Source organism: Anastrepha obliqua, chromosome 1 (assembly GCF_027943255.1).
Source record: "Anastrepha obliqua isolate idAnaObli1 chromosome 1, idAnaObli1_1.0, whole genome shotgun sequence".
Lineage (NCBI taxonomy): Eukaryota > Metazoa > Arthropoda > Insecta > Diptera > Tephritidae > Anastrepha > Anastrepha obliqua.
The window spans coordinates 65,581,940-65,602,123 of NC_072892.1; the positions used below are offsets into that span (position 1 = coordinate 65,581,940).

The following is a 20,184-nucleotide window of genomic DNA, read 5'->3' on the forward strand; positions in this document are numbered from 1 at the left end:
AACTAAAAATCCTAAATATAAGTAAAATAAAAGCAAAACAAGCTAGAATGTAAAATAAGATAAATTAAACTAAAACAAATTAAAACAATATAAAATGAACTGAAATATAACAAAGTTAAATATTAAAAAAAATTAAAGCTAATTAAACTAAAGTATAAAAAAATTAATTAAATTAAAAAAATAAACTAAAATAAAATAAAAACAATCCGAATAAAATAAACCGAATTATAATAAAGTAAAATAAATAAAGTAAATAAATCAGCATTGCTGATCGGAGGTGGCGAGTGGAAACTACTTGCGTTACGACCAGACAAATCTAGCCATCCTACAATCTGAAACAGACAAAAACCCTTATAAGTCTTTCGAAACACGAACTAAGGCATATAATATCCCTTATCACCGGCCACTGCCTTTTGGGCACTCACGCACGTCGGCTCGGGGTTCCTCAAAACGACCTGTGCAGATACTGCGAGGACGAAGATGAGGAAGTATCGAGCAGGCATTTGCTGTGCAGTTGTCCCGGTCTAGCCAGAAGTCGACTCGCTCTTCTAGGCTCTCCAACAATTGACAATCTTTCAGTACTCTCGAACCTGAAAATCGAATCTCTCATTAAATTCTCGAAACGAATTAATACCTTTGACCAAAATCTATAGTAAAAATCTCAGTTAGGTGGGGAAATCATATAATATAATGAGCTCTAGGGCAACACAACGGACCCAACTTGCGGTCTATGTGGCACTCTGATGCGGGGTCACCCTTAATCCAACCAAAATAATAAAAAAAATTATCTAAAGTATAAAAACAATTTAAATTACATTAAAAAATAAACTAAAAACAATCCGGATAAAAAAATAATAAAAATAAAATAAATAAAATAATAAAAAAAATAATCCAAAATATAAAATAAAATAATAAATTTAGTTTGAGTGTTTAAAGCGAAATATCTTCGGTGCTTTTTAAAACTGTCATATATTTTTTTGTAAAGTTTAAGGATGAAATAAAACTTTAAACCATTTGTTTTTTGCTTACTAAACGCTAGAGAACTCAAAAATTTTATGGGAATGTTACTATGAAACTTTCAGGGATCGCTGAGTTTAGTCTCAGTCTCCATTTATGTAGATTTATTGGAGGTTTCAACTACCACCTCATGGGTGTTGTTGTTGTTGTAACAGTAACTTTGCCCTGTCAATGTAGTGTTATCACCGGTCGTCTTCGTCTAGCTCATCTATCAGTAAGCCCAGGAAACTAACTGTTTCGACAGGTTGGGTCCAGAGGGAGAGGGGTATTAGATGAGTGGGTTTGATAGGGCATGTGAAAAGATGGTTAGTGTCGTGCGGGGTGCCTTCACATGCCGGTCATATGTTTGGTAGGTCTGGGTCGATTCTGGATAAGTAGGAATGTAACCTGCTACAGTATCCAGAATGTAATTGTGCTATGGTTACGCGGGACTCGGGGAAGTTGGAGCTCTTCGTCTGCGATAGGTGGAGGTTGGACTCCGATAACGGCATTCGGGAATCGGGAGCTTCCGATGAATTTAGCTGTATCTCTGTTTGGTTTTGGATCTCGTCCGCGTAATTGAGGAAGTGCCTCCTGACGTGCCTCCTAACACTTTAGCAGAAACTGCTTGCTGAGCAGTTTGTTATGCTCCTTCACAGGCAGCATTTGGGCCTCGTCGTGTAAGTGTTGTGTCGGGAACACCATGAGACATCCTGTCGCGGTCCTTATTGCAGTGTTTTGGCAGGTCTGAAGCTTCGTCCACTGCGAATCACAGGTTCCGGGCGACTAGACAGGTGCAGCATAGTTTAGAACCGGCCGGCCTATTGCCTTGAAAGTCGACAGCAACCTTCTTGCGATTCTGTACTTCAGTTGCAATAGCGGATGTATGCGCTGAGAAGGAGAGCAAGCTGTCATAGGTAACTCCTAATATTTTGGGGTTGTTTACCGTCGGAATTGGTGTGCCATCGAATTTTACTTTAAGTTGCAGCTTAACCTCCTTTGTCTAGGGGGTAAAGAGAGTCGCCGTGGATTTAGTGGGGGAAAGTTGTAAGTTCCTCGCAGTGAAGAAGCGCGAAAGGCAGGCGAGGTAGTCGTTTACCTTGGAACATAGGCCATCAACATCATTGCCCGACGTAAAAATACCAAATGGAATAAACTTAAATAAAATAAACAAAAATAATGAGATAAAATGGAAAATAGAATCAAAATAAAATTTAATTTAAAAAAATGTAATAAAATAAAAAATTTAATAACTCCAAATAAAATAGATAAATAATAAAATAAAATAAAATTTAAAAAATTAATAAGCGAAAACAAAATTAAATTAAGTTAAGTAAATAAAGTAAATTCGCGAAGAATAAATGTACACAAACATAAGTTAAAAAAATTTAATTAAATTAAAATTTCAAAAACCCAAATAAAATATCAAATCGTGCAAAATTATAAAAATTAAATAAGAAATAGAATAAACTTAAATAAAATAAACAAATAATAAAATAAAATAAAAAAAAATAATAAAAATTAAGTAATATTAAAAAAATAAATTAAATAAGCCCAAATAAAATAGAAAAAATTTTAAATAATATAAAAATAAAATTTAAAAAATCATAAACGAAAATCAAATCAAATTAAATTCATGAAAGTTAAATATACAAAAACACAAATAAAAATATTAAAAATTGAAATCAAAAAATAAACCACAGTAATCATTATTATCTTACTCCATACATATTAACAAAAGTATCGTCAACTAATTACAATTTCATACAAGTATATACATACATACACGAGTATGTTCATGCGCCTTAGAAATCACCCAATCCCTCCCACTCTCTCAGCAAACACACACTCGGTGTAAATGAAAGTTTACCGTACTTAATATGAGTAGTTCGCTAGTGCAGTAGTTAATGGCCACCCAATTGTTGGTGTATTTAATTTATTTATTTACATTTTCAGTCAACAAAATTTAACCTCAAAATCTCTTTGCATGACTGTCACCCTTCACTATTGTGCAGAACGATGTAAATTGAACCGTTATTAACTGTAACTAACACGAAATATTTACAAACACTATTTTGTATGTGCCGTTATGAATAAGCCACTAAAATTTGATAACATCACTTTGCTCCACACAAACATCATTTTCGTTGTACTTCTTGTAGGCCCCTGCCTTTGCCGACGGCACTTTGGATCTCAAGGCCGTCTTTCATTTGTGGGACTCAGATATTCCTGGTAGTCCGAATGATGATTTTTTGGGAAGGTTTGCTAATGGCATTTAATGGAGTTCTGTTGATTCGTTTGTTTTTGTTGTTACTATTTGAATTTGCTTTGTTTTTTATCGTTTTATTATACTCGTAGCTACGCAGTCCAATCAATATTAACCCTCTTTTACTGCTTATTTGGTTGAATTTCTCCATTTTTACTGTAAACTTTGGTCTAGAGAATTTTAAATATTGTTTGTTTCGTTTAATAGTTTATATGCTTTTGAGAAATATTTCGATAATTTGTTTAACCAAGCATTAGAACGATGGTATTTTTAAAGCTAAATATAAAATTATTTTAGATGCTAGAGAAGTGATGGTATTAAGATGAGTTTGGCAAAGATTGTAGTAGTTTAAGAATTATCAATGCAGATTTCGCACTTATATTCTGATCTCTGAACAAGTCTTTTTTTACGAAAAATATATCAAAACTTCTCAAAAATTATATGATGTTCAAAGAAGGCAAGTAAACTCTTCATATTCGACTTTCTTACACTCCAATACTCTCAGCCCGTTCAAGAATCTTTATCAAAAATAAAATACTATTCGACTTAAACGCTTATTAGCTAACTTCCTTTTCTTTATTGGCGCAATAACCCCCCTAGCATTTTTAGTCGAGTTCAAACAGCGCCCCAGAACGACTAAGTGAAGTCCTTTTCCGCCCGGCCTTCCTTCCACTCGGTTGCCACCAACAGGTATCCTACCGAATAATTTGAGGGCTGGCGTATTTGTCTCAGCTTTTCCCTGAACACCTCAAAGGCGACCTTATCGGATGTTGCCATCATTTAAGTCTCTACTTCTTACAACAGGACGTGCATGATGAAGGACTTATAAAGTGTGGCTTTCGTTCATTTATAGTAGCTTGGCCATTTGCATCCCGCCTTTGGTTTGATCAAGCATAAGCATATCGAAACTACTTCTGAAATATCGACACAAGTTTTCAACCAATTTTCTCATGCGACGGAATCCATAACAAAAGAAAGAAACTTGGCATGGAGCAGAGAAGCAAGCCATCTGACGAACGCAGGGTTCAGTGTAACAAATATGTTTTGAAAAATAACGCACGCTTCTCTTACACGGTGGGAACTCTCATTGAATATCCTCTACCAGGGGTCAATACATTTTTAATAAAATTCCATAATTAGGATTTATTTGAAGGGAAATGAAAATTCTTTATCGGATTTCAAGGCTGGCATCATTAACGATATGAAAGCTGGTTATCAAATAAACGAGGCCTCTGACATTAGCAACAGTGGCTTTGGTCTCGAAAGGCGTGCACACTGAAAGTTTTTTGGTCAGAAGAGAAACTTCGTCTTACCCATGTTCACCTCCAGACCCATTCGCTTCAATTCTGTATTCTATCAATCGCTATATCCGGAATGGTTGCTGAGGCCAATGATATTAACACTTTTGTCATACGCCAGCAATCATACACTCTTATAAAATAGGTGCCTGAACAATTAAGTCCTTGAAATAAGTCTTCTAAATACCGCATATAAGGTTCTAACGTATTGAGTGAAAGGCTCACCATCATCAATACGCCAAGTGTTGGAAAATAAAAGAATAAAGACGTTGTGTGCCGATTATCTCGTGTGTCCATTTTAAAAGATTCTGCGGAAGATTTTTGGACCTTTGCACGTTGACCACGGCAAGTATCGCAGACGATGGAACAATGAGTCTCATACAACTCGACGACATAGACGTAGCACAGTGAATAAAGATCCACCGGCTTCGTTGGCTAACTCATTCGAATGGATACAAACGCTCCGGCTCTGAAAGTATTCGATCCGGTACCAACAGGTGGCAGAACATCGCAGCGCAGAACATTGCCTTCATGTTCAAGCGAAGAGGTTTCCCACTATACATATCGACTTACATGAAATTAATAAAATTACAAATAATTGAAAAATTTTCAAGGAATTACTAATATTGTAAGCAGACAAAATGAACCAGTCAGCTTAGATACTTACACCGAGTAATATGGAAACTTTGATTAGGGTAGCAGTCCGGTGTAACGACCGAAATTTCGACGTTTTTCATGAATTTTTTTTTAAAAGAAAATAAAATGCGATCGTTTTAAAATTGTTACATGTTTTTATTGGTGTTTTGAAGTATATAAAAAATTTTTTTAAAGTTAATTTTATATTAATTAGTTTAAAATTTTTCACGTCAAAGTGGAGTCCTTAAAAAAAGATGTGTTGGTTCGGGGAAAAAATTTCTCAAAATCTAATTTTTTGTCTTCATAAATTGTTTAAATTAAATAGTTTATTATTAAAAAATTAAATGTTTTTAAGGTTCGGGATCTAGATATGTGTGTCTAGAATAACGGGTTAAATTTTTAGCCAAATTTGTTGAATAGTTTTGAGTCAGTGATTCCCCGAAATTTCAAAAACATGGTTTTGAGAAAAACGCGTTTAAAGTTTCTTCTGGCGCGTCACACGCTTTCATACACACTACGGAGCACTCTCTTATTTTAGCTATAGCTTTAAAAATAATTAAAGTTTCTGTCTGAAATTTTTATAGTATATTTTTAAGATGTTTTTCTTCCGAAAAATGTAAAAAAAAAATTGATTTTTTAAACCCGTTACACCGGGCTACTATCATACGATAGCTCCTTAGTATTAATTGGTTTGATTCACAAGCTGCCATATAGGCATCAATCAAGAGACATCTCAATTGTCTAGGTCACCTAGGTGGCTAAATTAGTTCATATAGTTGCCCCCCAAGGATGAAAAGGCTCACTTGGACAGGAAGTGATACCACTACAAGAGTGAAGGGGAAAGAGGAATAGCTAAGGGGGCAAGTATCGAATGACAAATATTTATGTCTGCGTTAACCGCTTCTGAAATTCTGCTAATGAAATTCAACAGACGGGTGATGACCAAGCCCGCTATTTCCACAATCATATCAAGCTAGCGAGAGACGAGTTGCCTGTCTGCCTTTATATTAGTCTCGCGAAAGTAAGACAGCCGAGTACACGGACTCCAAGTATTTACATCTGACAATGCCCGATCAGAACACCCACAATAATCGATAATAAATTTTTGTGAACCCTAGAAGCTATCTCGCACGTCTCCGTTTCACGCGTAACCAAGAGGATCTCGGGACCTTACAAGGTGATGCGTTTGCCCAGCGCTCACTAAATGTGAATTAAACCCAACGTCTTGGAAGCAGAATACGGGTAGCCAAGGGAACCCCAATCTTATTCAGCATTTGCAAAATTGTCAAGTGGATTTGTTACAACTACGATAAACCAAAAACAGAAGACCGTCCAAGAAATTGATTAAGATTTTTAGACTAAAAACCACAAAGTATTATGGATCATTGGCTCTTGTTGAATGAACGGTTGAAATGGGTCCCTCAACAAATACTCGTGGAAAGTACATGATATAGCTCTGGACTATCTTTGCGAGTGTCCAGCTTTTGCTCACAGTTAACATGCAACACTAGGCTGTCCCCCTCAAGACAAGATGCTAATCTCTAAGTCCACTTTGGCTAGCATGAGTAAGTAATTCGACAAGTCCAAGTGGCTTGAAGGTAACAATGAAAATGTACAGAAAATTAAATCAGAAGCTCCAGGAAAATGTATATCAACATAGCACTGCGCGCACAACCAGAACAGCCACGGAGGCGACAGAAAAAATGGGGAGCGAATAGATTCCTTGAATTCCTTGAATTCCTGGTTTGTAGAAGCAGATTTTTTAGATCCTCTAGTGAGATCCTAAGACTGAGGTTTGTTAGAAAATCTGAAAGCGCACCAATCGTTTCTTTCTCGTGCCAACCGGCGCCAGTTGAGCACACCAAGCGAAGCCAAGATCTTATGCACCCGATGTTTCCAACGCAGAGAAGGCCTTACTCCTCCTCCTCTACCACCAGCTGGTGCCGCATCGAATACTTTCAGAGTTGGAGCGTTTGTTTCCATTCGGATGACTTCACCCAGCCAACGTAGCCGCTGGGTCTTTATTGGCTGCACTATGTCTATGTCGTCGTAAAACTCATATAACTCGTTGTTCCATCACCTACGAAACTCGCCGTCGCCAACGTGCAAAGGTCCAAAAATCGTTCGCAGAATCTTTTTCTCAAGCACTGCAAGATACACTTCATCGGATGTTGTCATCGTCCAAGCTTCTGCGACGGGCATGATGAGAGCCTTAATTGGTCAACATTTTACTAACTGATCTAACAGAAGTTTATCTCTAGAACTCTGAGTATACTAAAATATGCTATCCTACCCTCCACACACAGCCTGAATTGAAAAATACACATTTCGCATGTCACCCCACACAGACTTCTCTGTCTGCGCTACACCTTGAAATTGCATGCATTTGCATACTTAAATACTTAGACACAAACGTAGCTACTTACTCTGGTACATGTCACTGAAAGAAAAACAAGTACACTTTTTAATTAGGAAGGCTTCGCTTGCTGGAATTTATTACGAGTATTTGTTGTATGCTGATTTAATTATGTATCATACATGCACAAGTAGTGAAAGTTGGTAGAGCGGCTAAGTAAATATTTATAATAAAATTAGTAGTAAAAAGGCTTATATGCTTACCCAAATGGGTATATATAAATGTATTTAAGGTATTGCGTTGTTATGTACTTAAGTAAGTTATATAAAAAGGAGGCGTAAATTTAAAAGTTGTTATTTTTTGCTTTTTTCTTGTGTTCCCCTTATTTCTCCCTCTTTCTCTCTCTTATATGCAACCGCACTCATAATGGCGTGAAAATAATGCTACTAATATCGCTTGCTTGTGTGTTGATATGCCACGCCCACACGCACAAAATACAGGCTGTGGTTGAGGTGACGCAACATACTTTGTTGGTGTTTAGACTGTATGATTGGGATCGCACTGGTGACGATGAATCGCTTGGCAGGTTGGCAATTGCGTTTTAGTACTGGCATTTCGTACATCATCGACTTATGAACAAATAATGGGTGGTTTATGAGTTATAGACGTTAGATTTTGAAATTGAAAAAATTAAAAAAGAAAATAATTTATTACTTATAAATATAAAAACTTGAATTAAACTGTTATAGTGGCCTTCAAATACTTAGTTTTCGTAGTAGCTGACTTTTAATGGAGTTCAAAATATCGACAAATAAATAAAAGCAATAATTTCAATTTTATTTAATTTTTAAACCGGCCAGAAGCTTTCAAAGTAAAAATACTAAAACTATGTTTGCTAAAATTTAGTCCTAGGATTTTGTTACGTTTAGACTCAACTATATTTTTGGGACTCAAAAATTTTCGTCCACAACTCATAGATCACACACTTATTATTTCATACCATCTTTCAAAGCCCCTCCCCCAAAGTATATTTTGCACTTTTATTTACTTTGCATATTTTTATCTGAATATTAGTTTTCTGCATTTGAGTTTTTTCTCATTTCATGCGTCTTCTTGGGATGTCCACAATCCGAACACATTTTCATCTCATAAATTTTCTTGATTTGTACGTTGTGTGAAATACGCGCTTGCTCCCAGGGAATACGATTTTCGGGAATAGCCTGAAATTAAAGTTGAAATTACTTCTTGTTCCCAAAGTCTAAAATATTTAAAAAGTTTATGCAGAGCTCAAAAAAGCGCTTATTCCAGAGTTGAAAAATGATTGGTATTATCAGGAGCTCACACTTTGTAAGGCAATTTAATTTTTTAGCAGAGTTGAAACTATTATAACTAATCGGAATGCACATTCTCGACTGATCTTCTAACAAATAAACTCTCCGATTGTTGTTCGGTTTATACCGCCTCCGAACTGCTGATAGTTTTTATGGGAAGTAATCGCGACCGGTCAAGCCGAGTGAGTAAATGAGTAACCATTCGGTGAGTCCCGGATTCAATGCACACTGGTGATATGTAAAAATATTTGCTGTTCAGAAGGGGCGTAAAACTATTGGTATCGCCATTTGCAGAACGATTTGTTATTTGATAAAATTTACCATTTTGGAGTGCAGGTAACACTTCTCTGATCTCGATTCCACGACATGGGAACATAGAGACAATTGAAAGTACTGATGAACTTGCCAGAAAGAGGGCTGAATTGGTTGTTGTTGTTGTTGTTGTTGTTGTTGTTGTTGTTGTTGTTGTTGTAGCATAAACATTCCCCATTCATATACAGTAGGTTCTGTTTTTATGCGGCTTTTTTTTATGCGGTTTTGAAATAGTGCGGTTTTTTTTTTTAATTACAAAATGCATGTTGACCTATCGGGAATTGTACATATAAACAAGATTCTAAACCAGCTAAGCAGAAACTCATCACAGATTACATCAGAAAAGCTAACCCTACAAGTATGGAAGATATATAAAGATATAATTTTCAAAGATACAATATTTTGTTTATGCGATTTTATTTAATTATTTCAGATTCATGCGGTCTATGGAACGTATCTATAGTAATAATATGGGACTAGTGCCCTTTTTTATGCGATTTTATTACATTATTTTAGATTTATGCGGTTTTAGCGTTTGAAACGTATCTATAGTTTTACTATAGAACTAGTAGCTTTTTTTATGCTGTTTTTTTTTTATGCTGTTTCTTGCGGAACGTATCTACCGCATAAAAACAGAACCTACTGTACTTGGAATGCTGCTAAAGTGACAGCCCTGGGCGGTTATAAATCCGGCTCGTTCCGGTTACGTAGAACAGACTGTCGACTGAACGAGGACTGAATTCGGTTCAGTGAACTCCTGCCCAGTCATCGGCATCGCCCTGACTGTTGTTAAAGGGGAATTCGCATAACTTATTTTTCAGGAAAGCGCAGAAAAGATGGAGCTTCATTTCTTCATGTGCTATTTCGAAAACCCTTTGAACCCAGTACAGTAGATGGCGGACTCAGAAAGTTTTGAGGACTACACGCCATTCAATTTCCAAACTCCTAGCTGTGTTTACCGGCCATTTGGACTATCGGGACACATGCGGCAAACTATGTTTACCATTTAATTCCCATTCCAGGAGCTGTGGGGACTTTTCATGGAAGGAGACTGCCGAGCACTTTCTATATATTTTCTATAAATTTCCAGGCTTGGCGTTGTCTCAGGGTTATGAGTTGCCTAAACCTTTTTTGGAGCCAGCAAACCTCCTTAGCCCTGGCTCTTCACTCCTAAGCTTCTCCTTGATGGTGTGTTGTCCCATGGCAAGGAAGAGCTCGGGTCCTATTAACGACGAAGCCACAGGGTCCGCTATTTCGTTCCCAATTATACTCCTGTGTCCTGGAACGTAAATTAGCCGGATGCGATTGTGCGTTCCTAGTAGATTGAGTTTCTCGATACACTCAACGGCTAGTGAGGATTTGATCTCTCAGGACGATATGGCCTTGAGTGCTGCCTGACTATCGCTCACAATGGTAATTCGCTCATTTCTGTCTAAGTTTATCTCTGCACATAGATAAATTGCATACGTCTCCACTTGGAAAATTACACATTGGCATAGAGCGCTTGGTTCTGGCACCGTAAATTCCAGCGCCTATGCCTTCTGGGGTCTTCGATCCATCTGTGTACCAGTGCAAGGTACACTCCTGGAGTTTCCTTTCAAATGCGAGTTTCTCCAGTTTCACTTATCATGCACTTCAATTCTGAACTTCTTTTCGAAGTTTATTACTTCAGTGATATGATCTCTGGGTAGCTGGAAGCTTAACCTAAACACCTTGCAAGACTGTGCTGTATGTGGGAATCTATCTGTTTATATCGTTTTGTAGAAATTCTAAAATTCTCTTAAAAATAAATGTTTCTTAGATTTTTTACTTACCACTTGAGTACGCTCGGGTTTTCCACTACAAGTCGGACATCTGTGCACCATTAGCGAGTTCGGCGATTTCAAAGTTCTTTGCAAACTCATCTCGTGTTCCACTGATGATTTCGGTCCATAAATCGTTATCAATTTGGGTAGGCTCGAGTACGGACGCGTTTCGAATAATTTTTCGCGATGTAGAAAACTGCAGAAGAGATTGGAAAGATTAGATAGAATTGAGCAGTGAAATAAAAGCATGAAAGCATTCAACATTTAATAAGCAGAAAATTACATTATTTTTATTCTTAAATGGATTTCCTTCCCCTCTACCTTATACGCCCTATATCTTATACTCACTTTGGTCTTGGTGCCAACCACAAATCCGACATTCGTTTCGTCTTCATGATATCGCCCAATTTCTGCAACAGTCGCACATTTTCCACTTCGATGCGTTGCAAACGTTCCTTCTCCTTTTGCATCTTCTTCGGCTTGAGAATGACATGCGGGTAGAAGGGTGGGCAGCGCATATCGATGGCCGGTTTGGCAGAATGCAGATTGGCACGATGATGTTCGTATCGTTGTTGCGCCCAAGGTAGATTCAAGAGCTTGTCACGACGTGAAATCATTGCACGTTAAAGACGTACGTTAAAGCGTTAATGAAGATGGATAAATGAGAAAACGAGCTGATGTTGACACAAAGAATCAAGAGCTCCTCCACACTGAATTTATTAACTACAACAAAATACTTGTAGTAACTGCACAGGCGTTTGATGAATGAGCGGTTAGCGATTAGGGGAAGGGCATTGTTTGTTTGCGCTGTTGCTTTGGTTGCTTTGTCTCTGTGGCCAGGTAGCTATTGCTTATGCTATGTTTCATGTTTGTGCATCTAAGCAGCGGTGTATGAGTGTTTGATTAAGTGTGCGCATGAAAATTTACAGCCGGCCGCTTTGATGCTTGGAAACCAGTGTCAAGGACACCACCTTTGTGTTTGTTTGTTTATTAGTTGAACGCTAAATTTTTAGGGAAATATTTATATATAATAATTGTAATAAATTTCCGTATTTGAATATAAAATTTTTCCAAGTAAAACACCTGCGTACATGCCAGCTTTAGTTTGCTAAATTTATTTATTAACCGATGAGCCACGAAAGTCAGTTAATCTATGCCTTGGCGTAGGAAATGAATTCCTTTTTGCATTATACCACTTTTTTCAGGTCAGACAGTACATTCCTCTGTACAAATGGGCCTTGTAAATGTAAAATGCCCGTTCAACCCTCAAAGGTCAGCCTTTGACTTTGCAGAAATTGCAACTGTGCCTGCATTTTGCAATGCATTTTTCATTCACTTCATATTTTTAATGCTATGATTCTTAGCTGCTTTTTCGGCAAATGTACAGTATAAATATTAACTAATCACCTCGGTGTTTGTTCTTGCTTCGGCAGAACATATACTAAAATTGGAACGATACAGAGAAGATTAGCATGGCCCCTGCGCAAGGATGACACGCAAAATCGTGAAGCGTTCCACATTTTTTGTCAATATTTTCACATGCGAAAGGAAGAATTTTGCAAATGCAATGAAGCAAGCAAATTTTGGTTTTTGAGGCCTTTACTACAAGATTCAGTAAATGTAGGAGTACATACATACATACATACGTACAAGTATGAGTGATGTACGACTGTGATGAAATTGGAAAATGATTAGAAATATTTTAAAAAGCATTTTTTTCAATTGTTGGTAAAATTTTCATTCGCGAAACTTCTTTGTAAATCCCGACATTTCGGGATTCTAAATTTTTTTCGGGATTCTAGTATTTTTTCGGAATCCAGAGCTTGAGCATAGAGCATTTATGTCTTCTCAGCTGAAAAATTTAAAATGCATCGTCGTCGCATAACGGTTAAAATGTGACACGATACTAGGTTGTTCAATAAGTTTTGCGATTCGATAAGAAAAACACAATTTTATGGTTTGAAATACACTTTATTATTCAGTATAGTCTCCCTGACTGTCAAAGGAACACTTCTCCCAACTTATGAATTCCATCCCTAAAGTAGGAATCTGAAAGGGCTGCAAAATACGCTGTTATGACCTCATTATTTGATGAAAACCGCGTTTCACGCATGTATTATTTCAGGTCTAAAAGCAGATGGAAGTCGCTGGGCTCAAATCTGGTAAATACGATGGATACTCCAACAATACGAAAGTTTATTCATGGATTTTAGCCTTTGTCAAAATGCTCAATCGAAGCTGGTTTATCCACAAATCATTTAGACTTTACTTAACCCCACAAATAAAAGTCCAAAGGTGTGATATCACACGATCTTGGTGGATAATCTACTGGTCCGAGACGAGAGGTAAATTGCTCACCGAAACGACGACGCAGTAAATCCATTGTTTTACGGGCCGTACGGCAAATAGTGCCATCTTGTTGGAACCAAATGTTGTGGAGATCACGAGCTTCGATTTCCGGCATCAAAAAGTCGTTTATCATGTCCCGATAACGTTCGCATGTTTCATTTTTCACTGTTACATTGACGCCAACTTTATCTTTGAACAAATATGGGCCAATGATTCCTCCAGCGCCGAGGCCGCCCCAAAGGGTTGTTTTCAATTGATTTAATGGCTGTTCTTCAATGGCTTCGGATTGCTTTCAGCCCAAATTCGGAAATTTTGCTTATTGATGTAGTCTCATCGCTGAACAAAATTCGGGTCCCAAAATGCGGTTCTTCGGCGTGTTTTTTAAGAGTTCAACGACTGAAACGCTTTGGATGATCGCGCGGCTTCAAATCTGGGACTAGCTGTATTTAATATGCTTTCATATCCTGATCTTTGTGTGAAATTGCCCAAGTAACGCCATAAGATGCGCCAAGTTGTTGAGATCGGCGCCGAATCCATTACTCCGAGTCTTCACTTCGGGCTGTACGTAGTCTAGTCGCTGAAGTATCATCCAATAGTGTAAAATTATTCTCAATTTTGTCGATGGTTTGCCGAATAGTGCGTTCGGTAGAACGGTTATGTACACCATAAGTTGGCCTTAGCGCGCGATGAAAACTTTTCACAGAGCTTCGATTTTCGTAATTTTTTTACGTACGAATTGTAAACGTTTCTGAGGCCTAAGTCTGCATGATGAAATGTCAATAAATACTGAAAAAATTACGGATTTTTATTTTGACAGTCGTCCTGCGTGATCTGTCAACAACACCGTATTAGAAAAAGTGCTTCCAATCCAATCACCCGTATGTACATATATCAGTTTCATCGAGTTTTAGGAGCTAATAGCATATTACAAACTTGAAAAATCGGATGCTTACCGCATCTTAAAGAAATTCTGCATAGCTTAAAAAAAGTTTGTAATTTTAAGAAAAAAAAATTATAGCGTTGTTCACTGTCGGTTTTATACGCAGAGGTCAAAGTCAGCACGAAAACTTATACAATTAAGACTTTTGGCAGTTAATTTTTGTACGATTCTGTTTTCATAGGTATCGTGATTTCTTTGCTCGTCCGAGCGCTTTGCAAATAATTACAGACTTAGGCTTATATTATATCTGATTCGTTACAACGGAATTAATCATCAACGTTCTGTTGAAGCTTTGCGCAACAAATTGCACAAACTGCCTTTGAAATATTACTAACAAGTTTTAAAAATATTACAGAAGGTTGAATTAAGATTTCATCTGCGGAAAGTCAACTAAATGAAATACAAAAATTGTTCTAACTAAAATTACTCTGATTCGTATAAGAATTACGTTGGGGAATAAGTTCGTAGCGTTCTTACTTTTATTTAAACAAAAAACAATAACAATAAGTTAATCAATTATATGTATATTCTCCGTTGCTGTTTACAACCTCTCTCCATCTCTTGACCAATTTGTTGATGCCCTTCCGCCAAAAATCGCCTGGCCGGGTGTCAAAGAAGTAGCTGAGCCAGTTTTTAAAGGCCCCTTTGTTATCGAAGATAATGCCCCGCATATGGTTTGACAGGAAGCAGAAAAGATGATAATCGGTCGGTGCAAGGACCGGATAATACGGCGGATGCCGCAATACCCCCATTCGAGCTCTTAGAGCACGGCTTTGACGACTTGTGCAACATGGGACCTGGCGTTGTCATGAAGGAGTATGGATTGACCATGTCCATCAGGTGTTTTCAGTCGAATAGTCTTATTCACGGGGTCTAGCTGAGCAATGTAGAGCTCCTTGACCGTGGCATTATTTTCGAGCATTTCTTTGGATGAAGATTCAGCTTGATTCTCGGCTTTGGCGCATCTCCTGGAGCCACCCACTGCTTCCTTTGCTTCATATTGATGTATAGGCACCATTTCTCATCTCCCGTGACGATTCGTGCTGTTTATGATCGCTTGTTGCTCGATGGCGGGCGAGTTGCTGAGAAGCAGTTTAAAAGTGACTTTCTTTGTTTTTTTTTTTTTTGTTTTTTTCTTGAACTCGTGACACACCCAGACTCCCAATTTTTCGGTAAATCCCATTGAATAAGGGTGACTGAGACTTGTTTTATGGTCGCAGCTCAATCGCGGCCCATGATCACAGCCAATTCACGACTGGTTTTACGACCGTTCCTCTTCAAAAGAGATTTGAGACGTTCTTCATTGAATTCAGAAGGCAGCCCTCCGTTGCGGGACGAGTCACCAACGTCAAAGTCACCATTTTTGAATTTCACAAACCATTTCCGTGCTGTAGACTCGCCTATGACACCTTCTCCATATATATATATAATTGGCGCGTACATCCTTTTTGGGTGTTTAGCCGAGCTCCTCTTCGTATTTGTGGTGTGCGTCTTGATGTTGTTCCACAAATGGAGGGACCTACAGTTTCAAGCCGACTCCGAACGGCAGGTATTTTTATGAGGAGCTTTTTCATGGCAGAAATACACTCGGAGGTTTGCCATTGCCTGCCGAGGGGCGACCGCTATTAGAAAAATGTTTTTCTTAATTTGGTGTTTTCACCGAGATTCGAACCGACGTTCTCTCTGTAAATTCCGAATGATAGTCGCGCACCAACCCATTCGCCTACGGCGGCCGCCCTTCTCCATACACGTCGCAAATGTCCCGGTCTTCTTCGACGGCTTTTTGACCTCGATGAAAAGCAAAGAAGAGCAGGTGTCGAAAATGTTGATTTTTGCTTCCTGGGTATCCCATTGCCAAGTCTCAAAACTAATAAAAAATTAAATAACTCAAAAATACAATTAACATAGTTTTGTTAGTTTTAGAGCAGAAAGAGTTCTATAGAATGAATACTTACCCTTTGCCAAACAGCAAACGAATCGCTGTAAAATAAAAGAAAATATAAACACGCTATGAACTTATTCCCCAATCCTTTAAATAAGCATTAGAATTTTTTTTTTGTAATATAATTCTTTAACATTTTCTAATCGTTAAACCCACTGCCAATTTAAATTAATATAAATAGTTGCTTTGCCTACGCCAGAGCTTACTAACCGCAACAAGTTCAAACGACGTTTTTAAGCATTTTAATCATCTTCATTCAAGTTCTATTGTTTTCTAATAATTCTTTACTCATTTCTTCAGTTCACTCGAAGTCCAAACTAATTCTAAAAGCAATTTTGAAATGACACTAAAAATTCTTGTATCTTCTAGAGCTACCATCGAAATATTCAATGTGATCAAGCGAGGCATTGTGGACACGGTAAATGCAATTACAGTTACACCCAATATTTGCTATTTTATATTTACACTCGTATATTTTTATAATATATTTTTTACGGAACGCAGTGGCTAACCTTGGAGGACGCCAAGCATGGGCTCTTACACGTACGCATGCAGTGGTATAAGTTGACTGCCGATCCTACCGACCTACAAGCGGCACTACTGGAGACGCAACTGCTGCGAGTAACTTCCATGAGCACATCATTACTCACTGTCTTCGTCGATTCGGCCAAGAATTTGAAGGTTACTATTTACTAAATAATAATTTCAATAAAGTGCTTTCGATAAAACTTTTTTCTTCGTCTCAACGCTGCTTAGCAAGCGCGTACCAGCTCCAAACCCGATCCCTACTTAATTGCCATGGTTGGCAAACACAAGGAGCAGACTGCAATGATTATGCGCGATGATTCGCCCGTGTGGGAGCAAGGTTTCACCTTCCTGGTGGGCAATCCGGAAAATGAGTCACTGCAAATACGTATTGTGGACCAGAAGACAGGCAACGACATAGGACAGTATACGTATCCTTTGAATTTACTGCTACCTAAGAAAAATATGGAATTGGTCTCACAGCCATTCCAGCTACAAAAATCTGGTCCCGAATCCAAATTGATTATGTCTCTTTCATTGCGCATTCTCAAGCCTGCCGAGGTGTTAGAAGAGACCGAGCCCAATGCGGGCTCCTCAGAGTCTTCAGCAGCGCTAACACGATCGAGCTCGGTGAAAACGCCCACGCAGGAGAGCAGCAAGGTACGCTAGAAACTTGCAATAAAAGTCAGATAAAACTTATGAAACTCTAACATTTTGCGATGCCTTACTTTTCGCAGGATCTACAATCACAAACGAGCCGCATTTCAGTTGAATCTCCCATTGCCGAGGAACATGTTGAAACAATGAAAGCTTCACCAATTTCTATACCCTACTCTGCTGCTCTGGAGTCTGGCGAAGCGGTGCTCACCCATCGTATGCCCGATTTGAGCAGTTCGTCCGGGGAGTTCGGTCTTGGTCGCATACAACTTTCTGTGCGCTATAGCGTACAGCGTCAGAAACTCACTGTTACCGTACACAAAATCATGTATCTCCCACTACGCGATCCCTCCAACATACCGGATCCCTATGTTAAACTCTATCTACTGCCAGGACGTAGCAAAGAATCAAAGCGTAAGACAATGGTAATCAAGGACAACTGCAATCCCGTTTATGAGGCAACATTTGAGTATCTCATATCGACTGCCGAGCTGGCACAAACTGAGCTAGAGGTGACTGTGTGCTCACAAAAGGGCTTCCTCTATGGCGGCAGTCCCATCATGGGCATGGTAAGTGGGCGGGCGTGCGCCTAAAAAGTGATTTTTGTCTTACAGAAATTTTCAAAAATTTTTTTTTAGCTGAAAATCCCTCTAAATGATCCCGAAATCTCTAGTAATGGTTTGAATTCCTGGCTGGATCTACAACCGGAAATAAAGCATGATTAAGTGTGGAGAAAGCATAAAATTTTTCACTCAGTGGTGCTTGTTGCTGGAATGGGCACAGAGTATAGGCCGCCGCTGAGCTGCAATGTGCTTCATATTATATAACATTATCGTAATATTAACGGGAATGTAGTCAGAGTACTTCATTTTCTCAAACCTTTTATGTCAATTTTTTACTTAAACCGCTTTTCAATCAAAAAACAAAAATAACAAAAAAAACACGAAAAACACAATTCACAAACTAACGTGCAATACTATCTACAGTGCCTATCACATAAAACTTAGATTCCGTAATTTTTACTTTAATCGACCTAAATATCGCATGCCAAAAATTACCTACAAACTTAAATAATTTTTAAACATAAAATTTGTTTTCCTAAAAGGGTCACTAGAATTTATATACGAGTGATTATTAACTTTTTATAATATTTTAGGTGTTCTAACAAGCGTAAAATTTTCGTATGAAAATGTCTATGGAATCGTAAATTAATTTTTATTATTTTCGTTTAGAGGCCGTTTTCTCAACTAGCCTGTAATTTGTATCACAGCCTTTGTACAAATTCATAAGTAAAAACACTCTCAGCTGGTTATCAAAAAATGCCCACAGCTGAGATCAGCTGATTCCAAAACACTATTTTATTTAAGATGGTTGCATGAGTCTGAGTGAGTTGGTATAAATAGGTTGGCTATTTTGGAAGCCGACTGCCACAAAAACCTCACCTAATTTTAAATGATTGCATAAGAAATGAATAAATTTCAAAGAAAATCGTATCAAAAAGTAAAGAAAATTACGTAAAAATTCAGATATTTCTAAAAAAGTACCTATAAATTTCCCACGTCAAAGATATTATTTTGCAGTTTTTTTCTATTAATTTTTAGAGTTATTTTTTTAAATATTTTTTATCATAAATTTTCCAAGTTAAAGGTATTATTTTGCATTTTTTTGTTTTAATTTTTAATGTTACTTTTGAAAATATTTTTAATTATAAATTTTCCAAGTCAAAAATATTATTTTACATTTTTTTCTATTTATTTTTGATATAACTTTTTAAAAATATTTTTTATTTTACATTTTCCATTTTGCATTTTTTTTCTATTAACTTTTAATGTTATCTTTTAAAATATTTTTTATTATAAATTTTCCAAGTCAAAAATATTATTTTGCATTTTTTTCTATTAATTTTTTATGTAATTTTTAAAAATATTTTTAATTATAAATCTTCCAAGTCAAAAATATTATTTTTTTTATTAATGTTTAATGTTATTTTTAAAAATATTTTTTAATATAAATTTTCCAAGTCAAAGGTATTATTTTGCTTTTTCTGTATTATTTTTAATGTTACTATAAAAATACTAATTTGACATAGCAACCCCGCCAATACGCACAAGCAAAGAGATTAAGCACTCACACCATCACACACTTGACTACCTGTCAAACTCACACCAAGGGTGCCTGTCAAAAAATAAGAAGAAGAAAAGTGTTTTTACTTGTATTTTTGTACAATGATCCAAGGCGAATCTATTAAAGGTGGTGTTGGTAAATCAGCTGATTTGTTTGTTTTTTCTTTCGCCGTGTGCATATGGCTGTCAGATCAGAATGAAACAAGGTGAATTCATTATTTATTTCCTAGTTTCCCAATACTTTGCTTTGACAATCAAACGTACAGAACATTGTTGTTGGTCTAGTACCACCACCTTTAATGAATGCGCCTTGCAATGATCACAGCTCACTTTTTCATGCCGATGGACACTTTTCGTTCTCTCAAAAGCTTATTAAGCTCTCGAGCTGACGCACTTAGTTAACGGTTAGTTGCTGTGCTCTTTCAAATTTCAAGTGAGGTTCAAAGTGTAGGGAAATGAATTAAGGCAATGCAAGTAGAGAACAGCTAATTTTGCTCATCAGCATTACCAATCTCGAAAATTTGCGAATTCTCACTATCCAGCCACAGTTTTTAGAACTGACAAATTTTTCTCTGTCAGCCAGCTAAGAAATCGAGAAAAATTGAAGAGCACTTCAAAGGTAAGACTAATTTATCGGTTCGCTTAGTA

At 37.2% G+C, this 20,184-nt stretch overlaps 2 protein-coding genes and 1 non-coding gene across 8 annotated transcripts in view; 2 read left to right on the forward strand and 1 right to left on the reverse strand.

Moving 5' to 3' along the window:
• The window catches only part of LOC129244811 (extended synaptotagmin-2-B), an 82,585-nt gene extending 64,222 nt beyond the window's left edge, over positions 1-18,363 (forward strand). For 5 of the 6 annotated variants that reach the window (XM_054882718.1, XM_054882710.1, XM_054882701.1 and 2 more), the window contains exons 6-11: positions 3,159-3,256; positions 16,601-16,649; positions 16,736-16,912; positions 16,988-17,416; positions 17,494-17,982; positions 18,052-18,363. In XM_054882718.1, coding sequence (XP_054738693.1) covers positions 3,159-3,256; positions 16,601-16,649; positions 16,736-16,912; positions 16,988-17,416; positions 17,494-17,982; positions 18,052-18,138 — 1,329 coding nt within the window. In that variant the 3' untranslated portion in view covers positions 18,139-18,363. The remainder of the gene's footprint in view (positions 1-3,158; positions 3,257-16,600; positions 16,650-16,735; positions 16,913-16,987; positions 17,417-17,493; positions 17,983-18,051) is intronic. The other variant, XM_054882684.1, reaches the window with a different exon arrangement.
• Positions 8,383-11,617, reverse strand: LOC129244845 (uncharacterized). Its single transcript, XM_054882730.1, has 3 exons — positions 11,349-11,617; positions 11,010-11,196; positions 8,383-8,772 (listed from the first exon to the last, which is right to left on the reverse strand). Exons 1-3 carry the CDS (start codon positions 11,615-11,617, stop codon positions 8,623-8,625), a joined length of 606 nt encoding a protein of 201 aa, XP_054738705.1. The 3' UTR covers positions 8,383-8,622.
• LOC129236624 (U6 spliceosomal RNA) lies at positions 12,418-12,524 on the forward strand. Its single transcript, XR_008581684.1, has one exon. It is a non-coding gene; the product is annotated as a U6 spliceosomal RNA (small nuclear RNA).
• Positions 18,364-20,184: the final 1,821 nt, after the last annotated feature.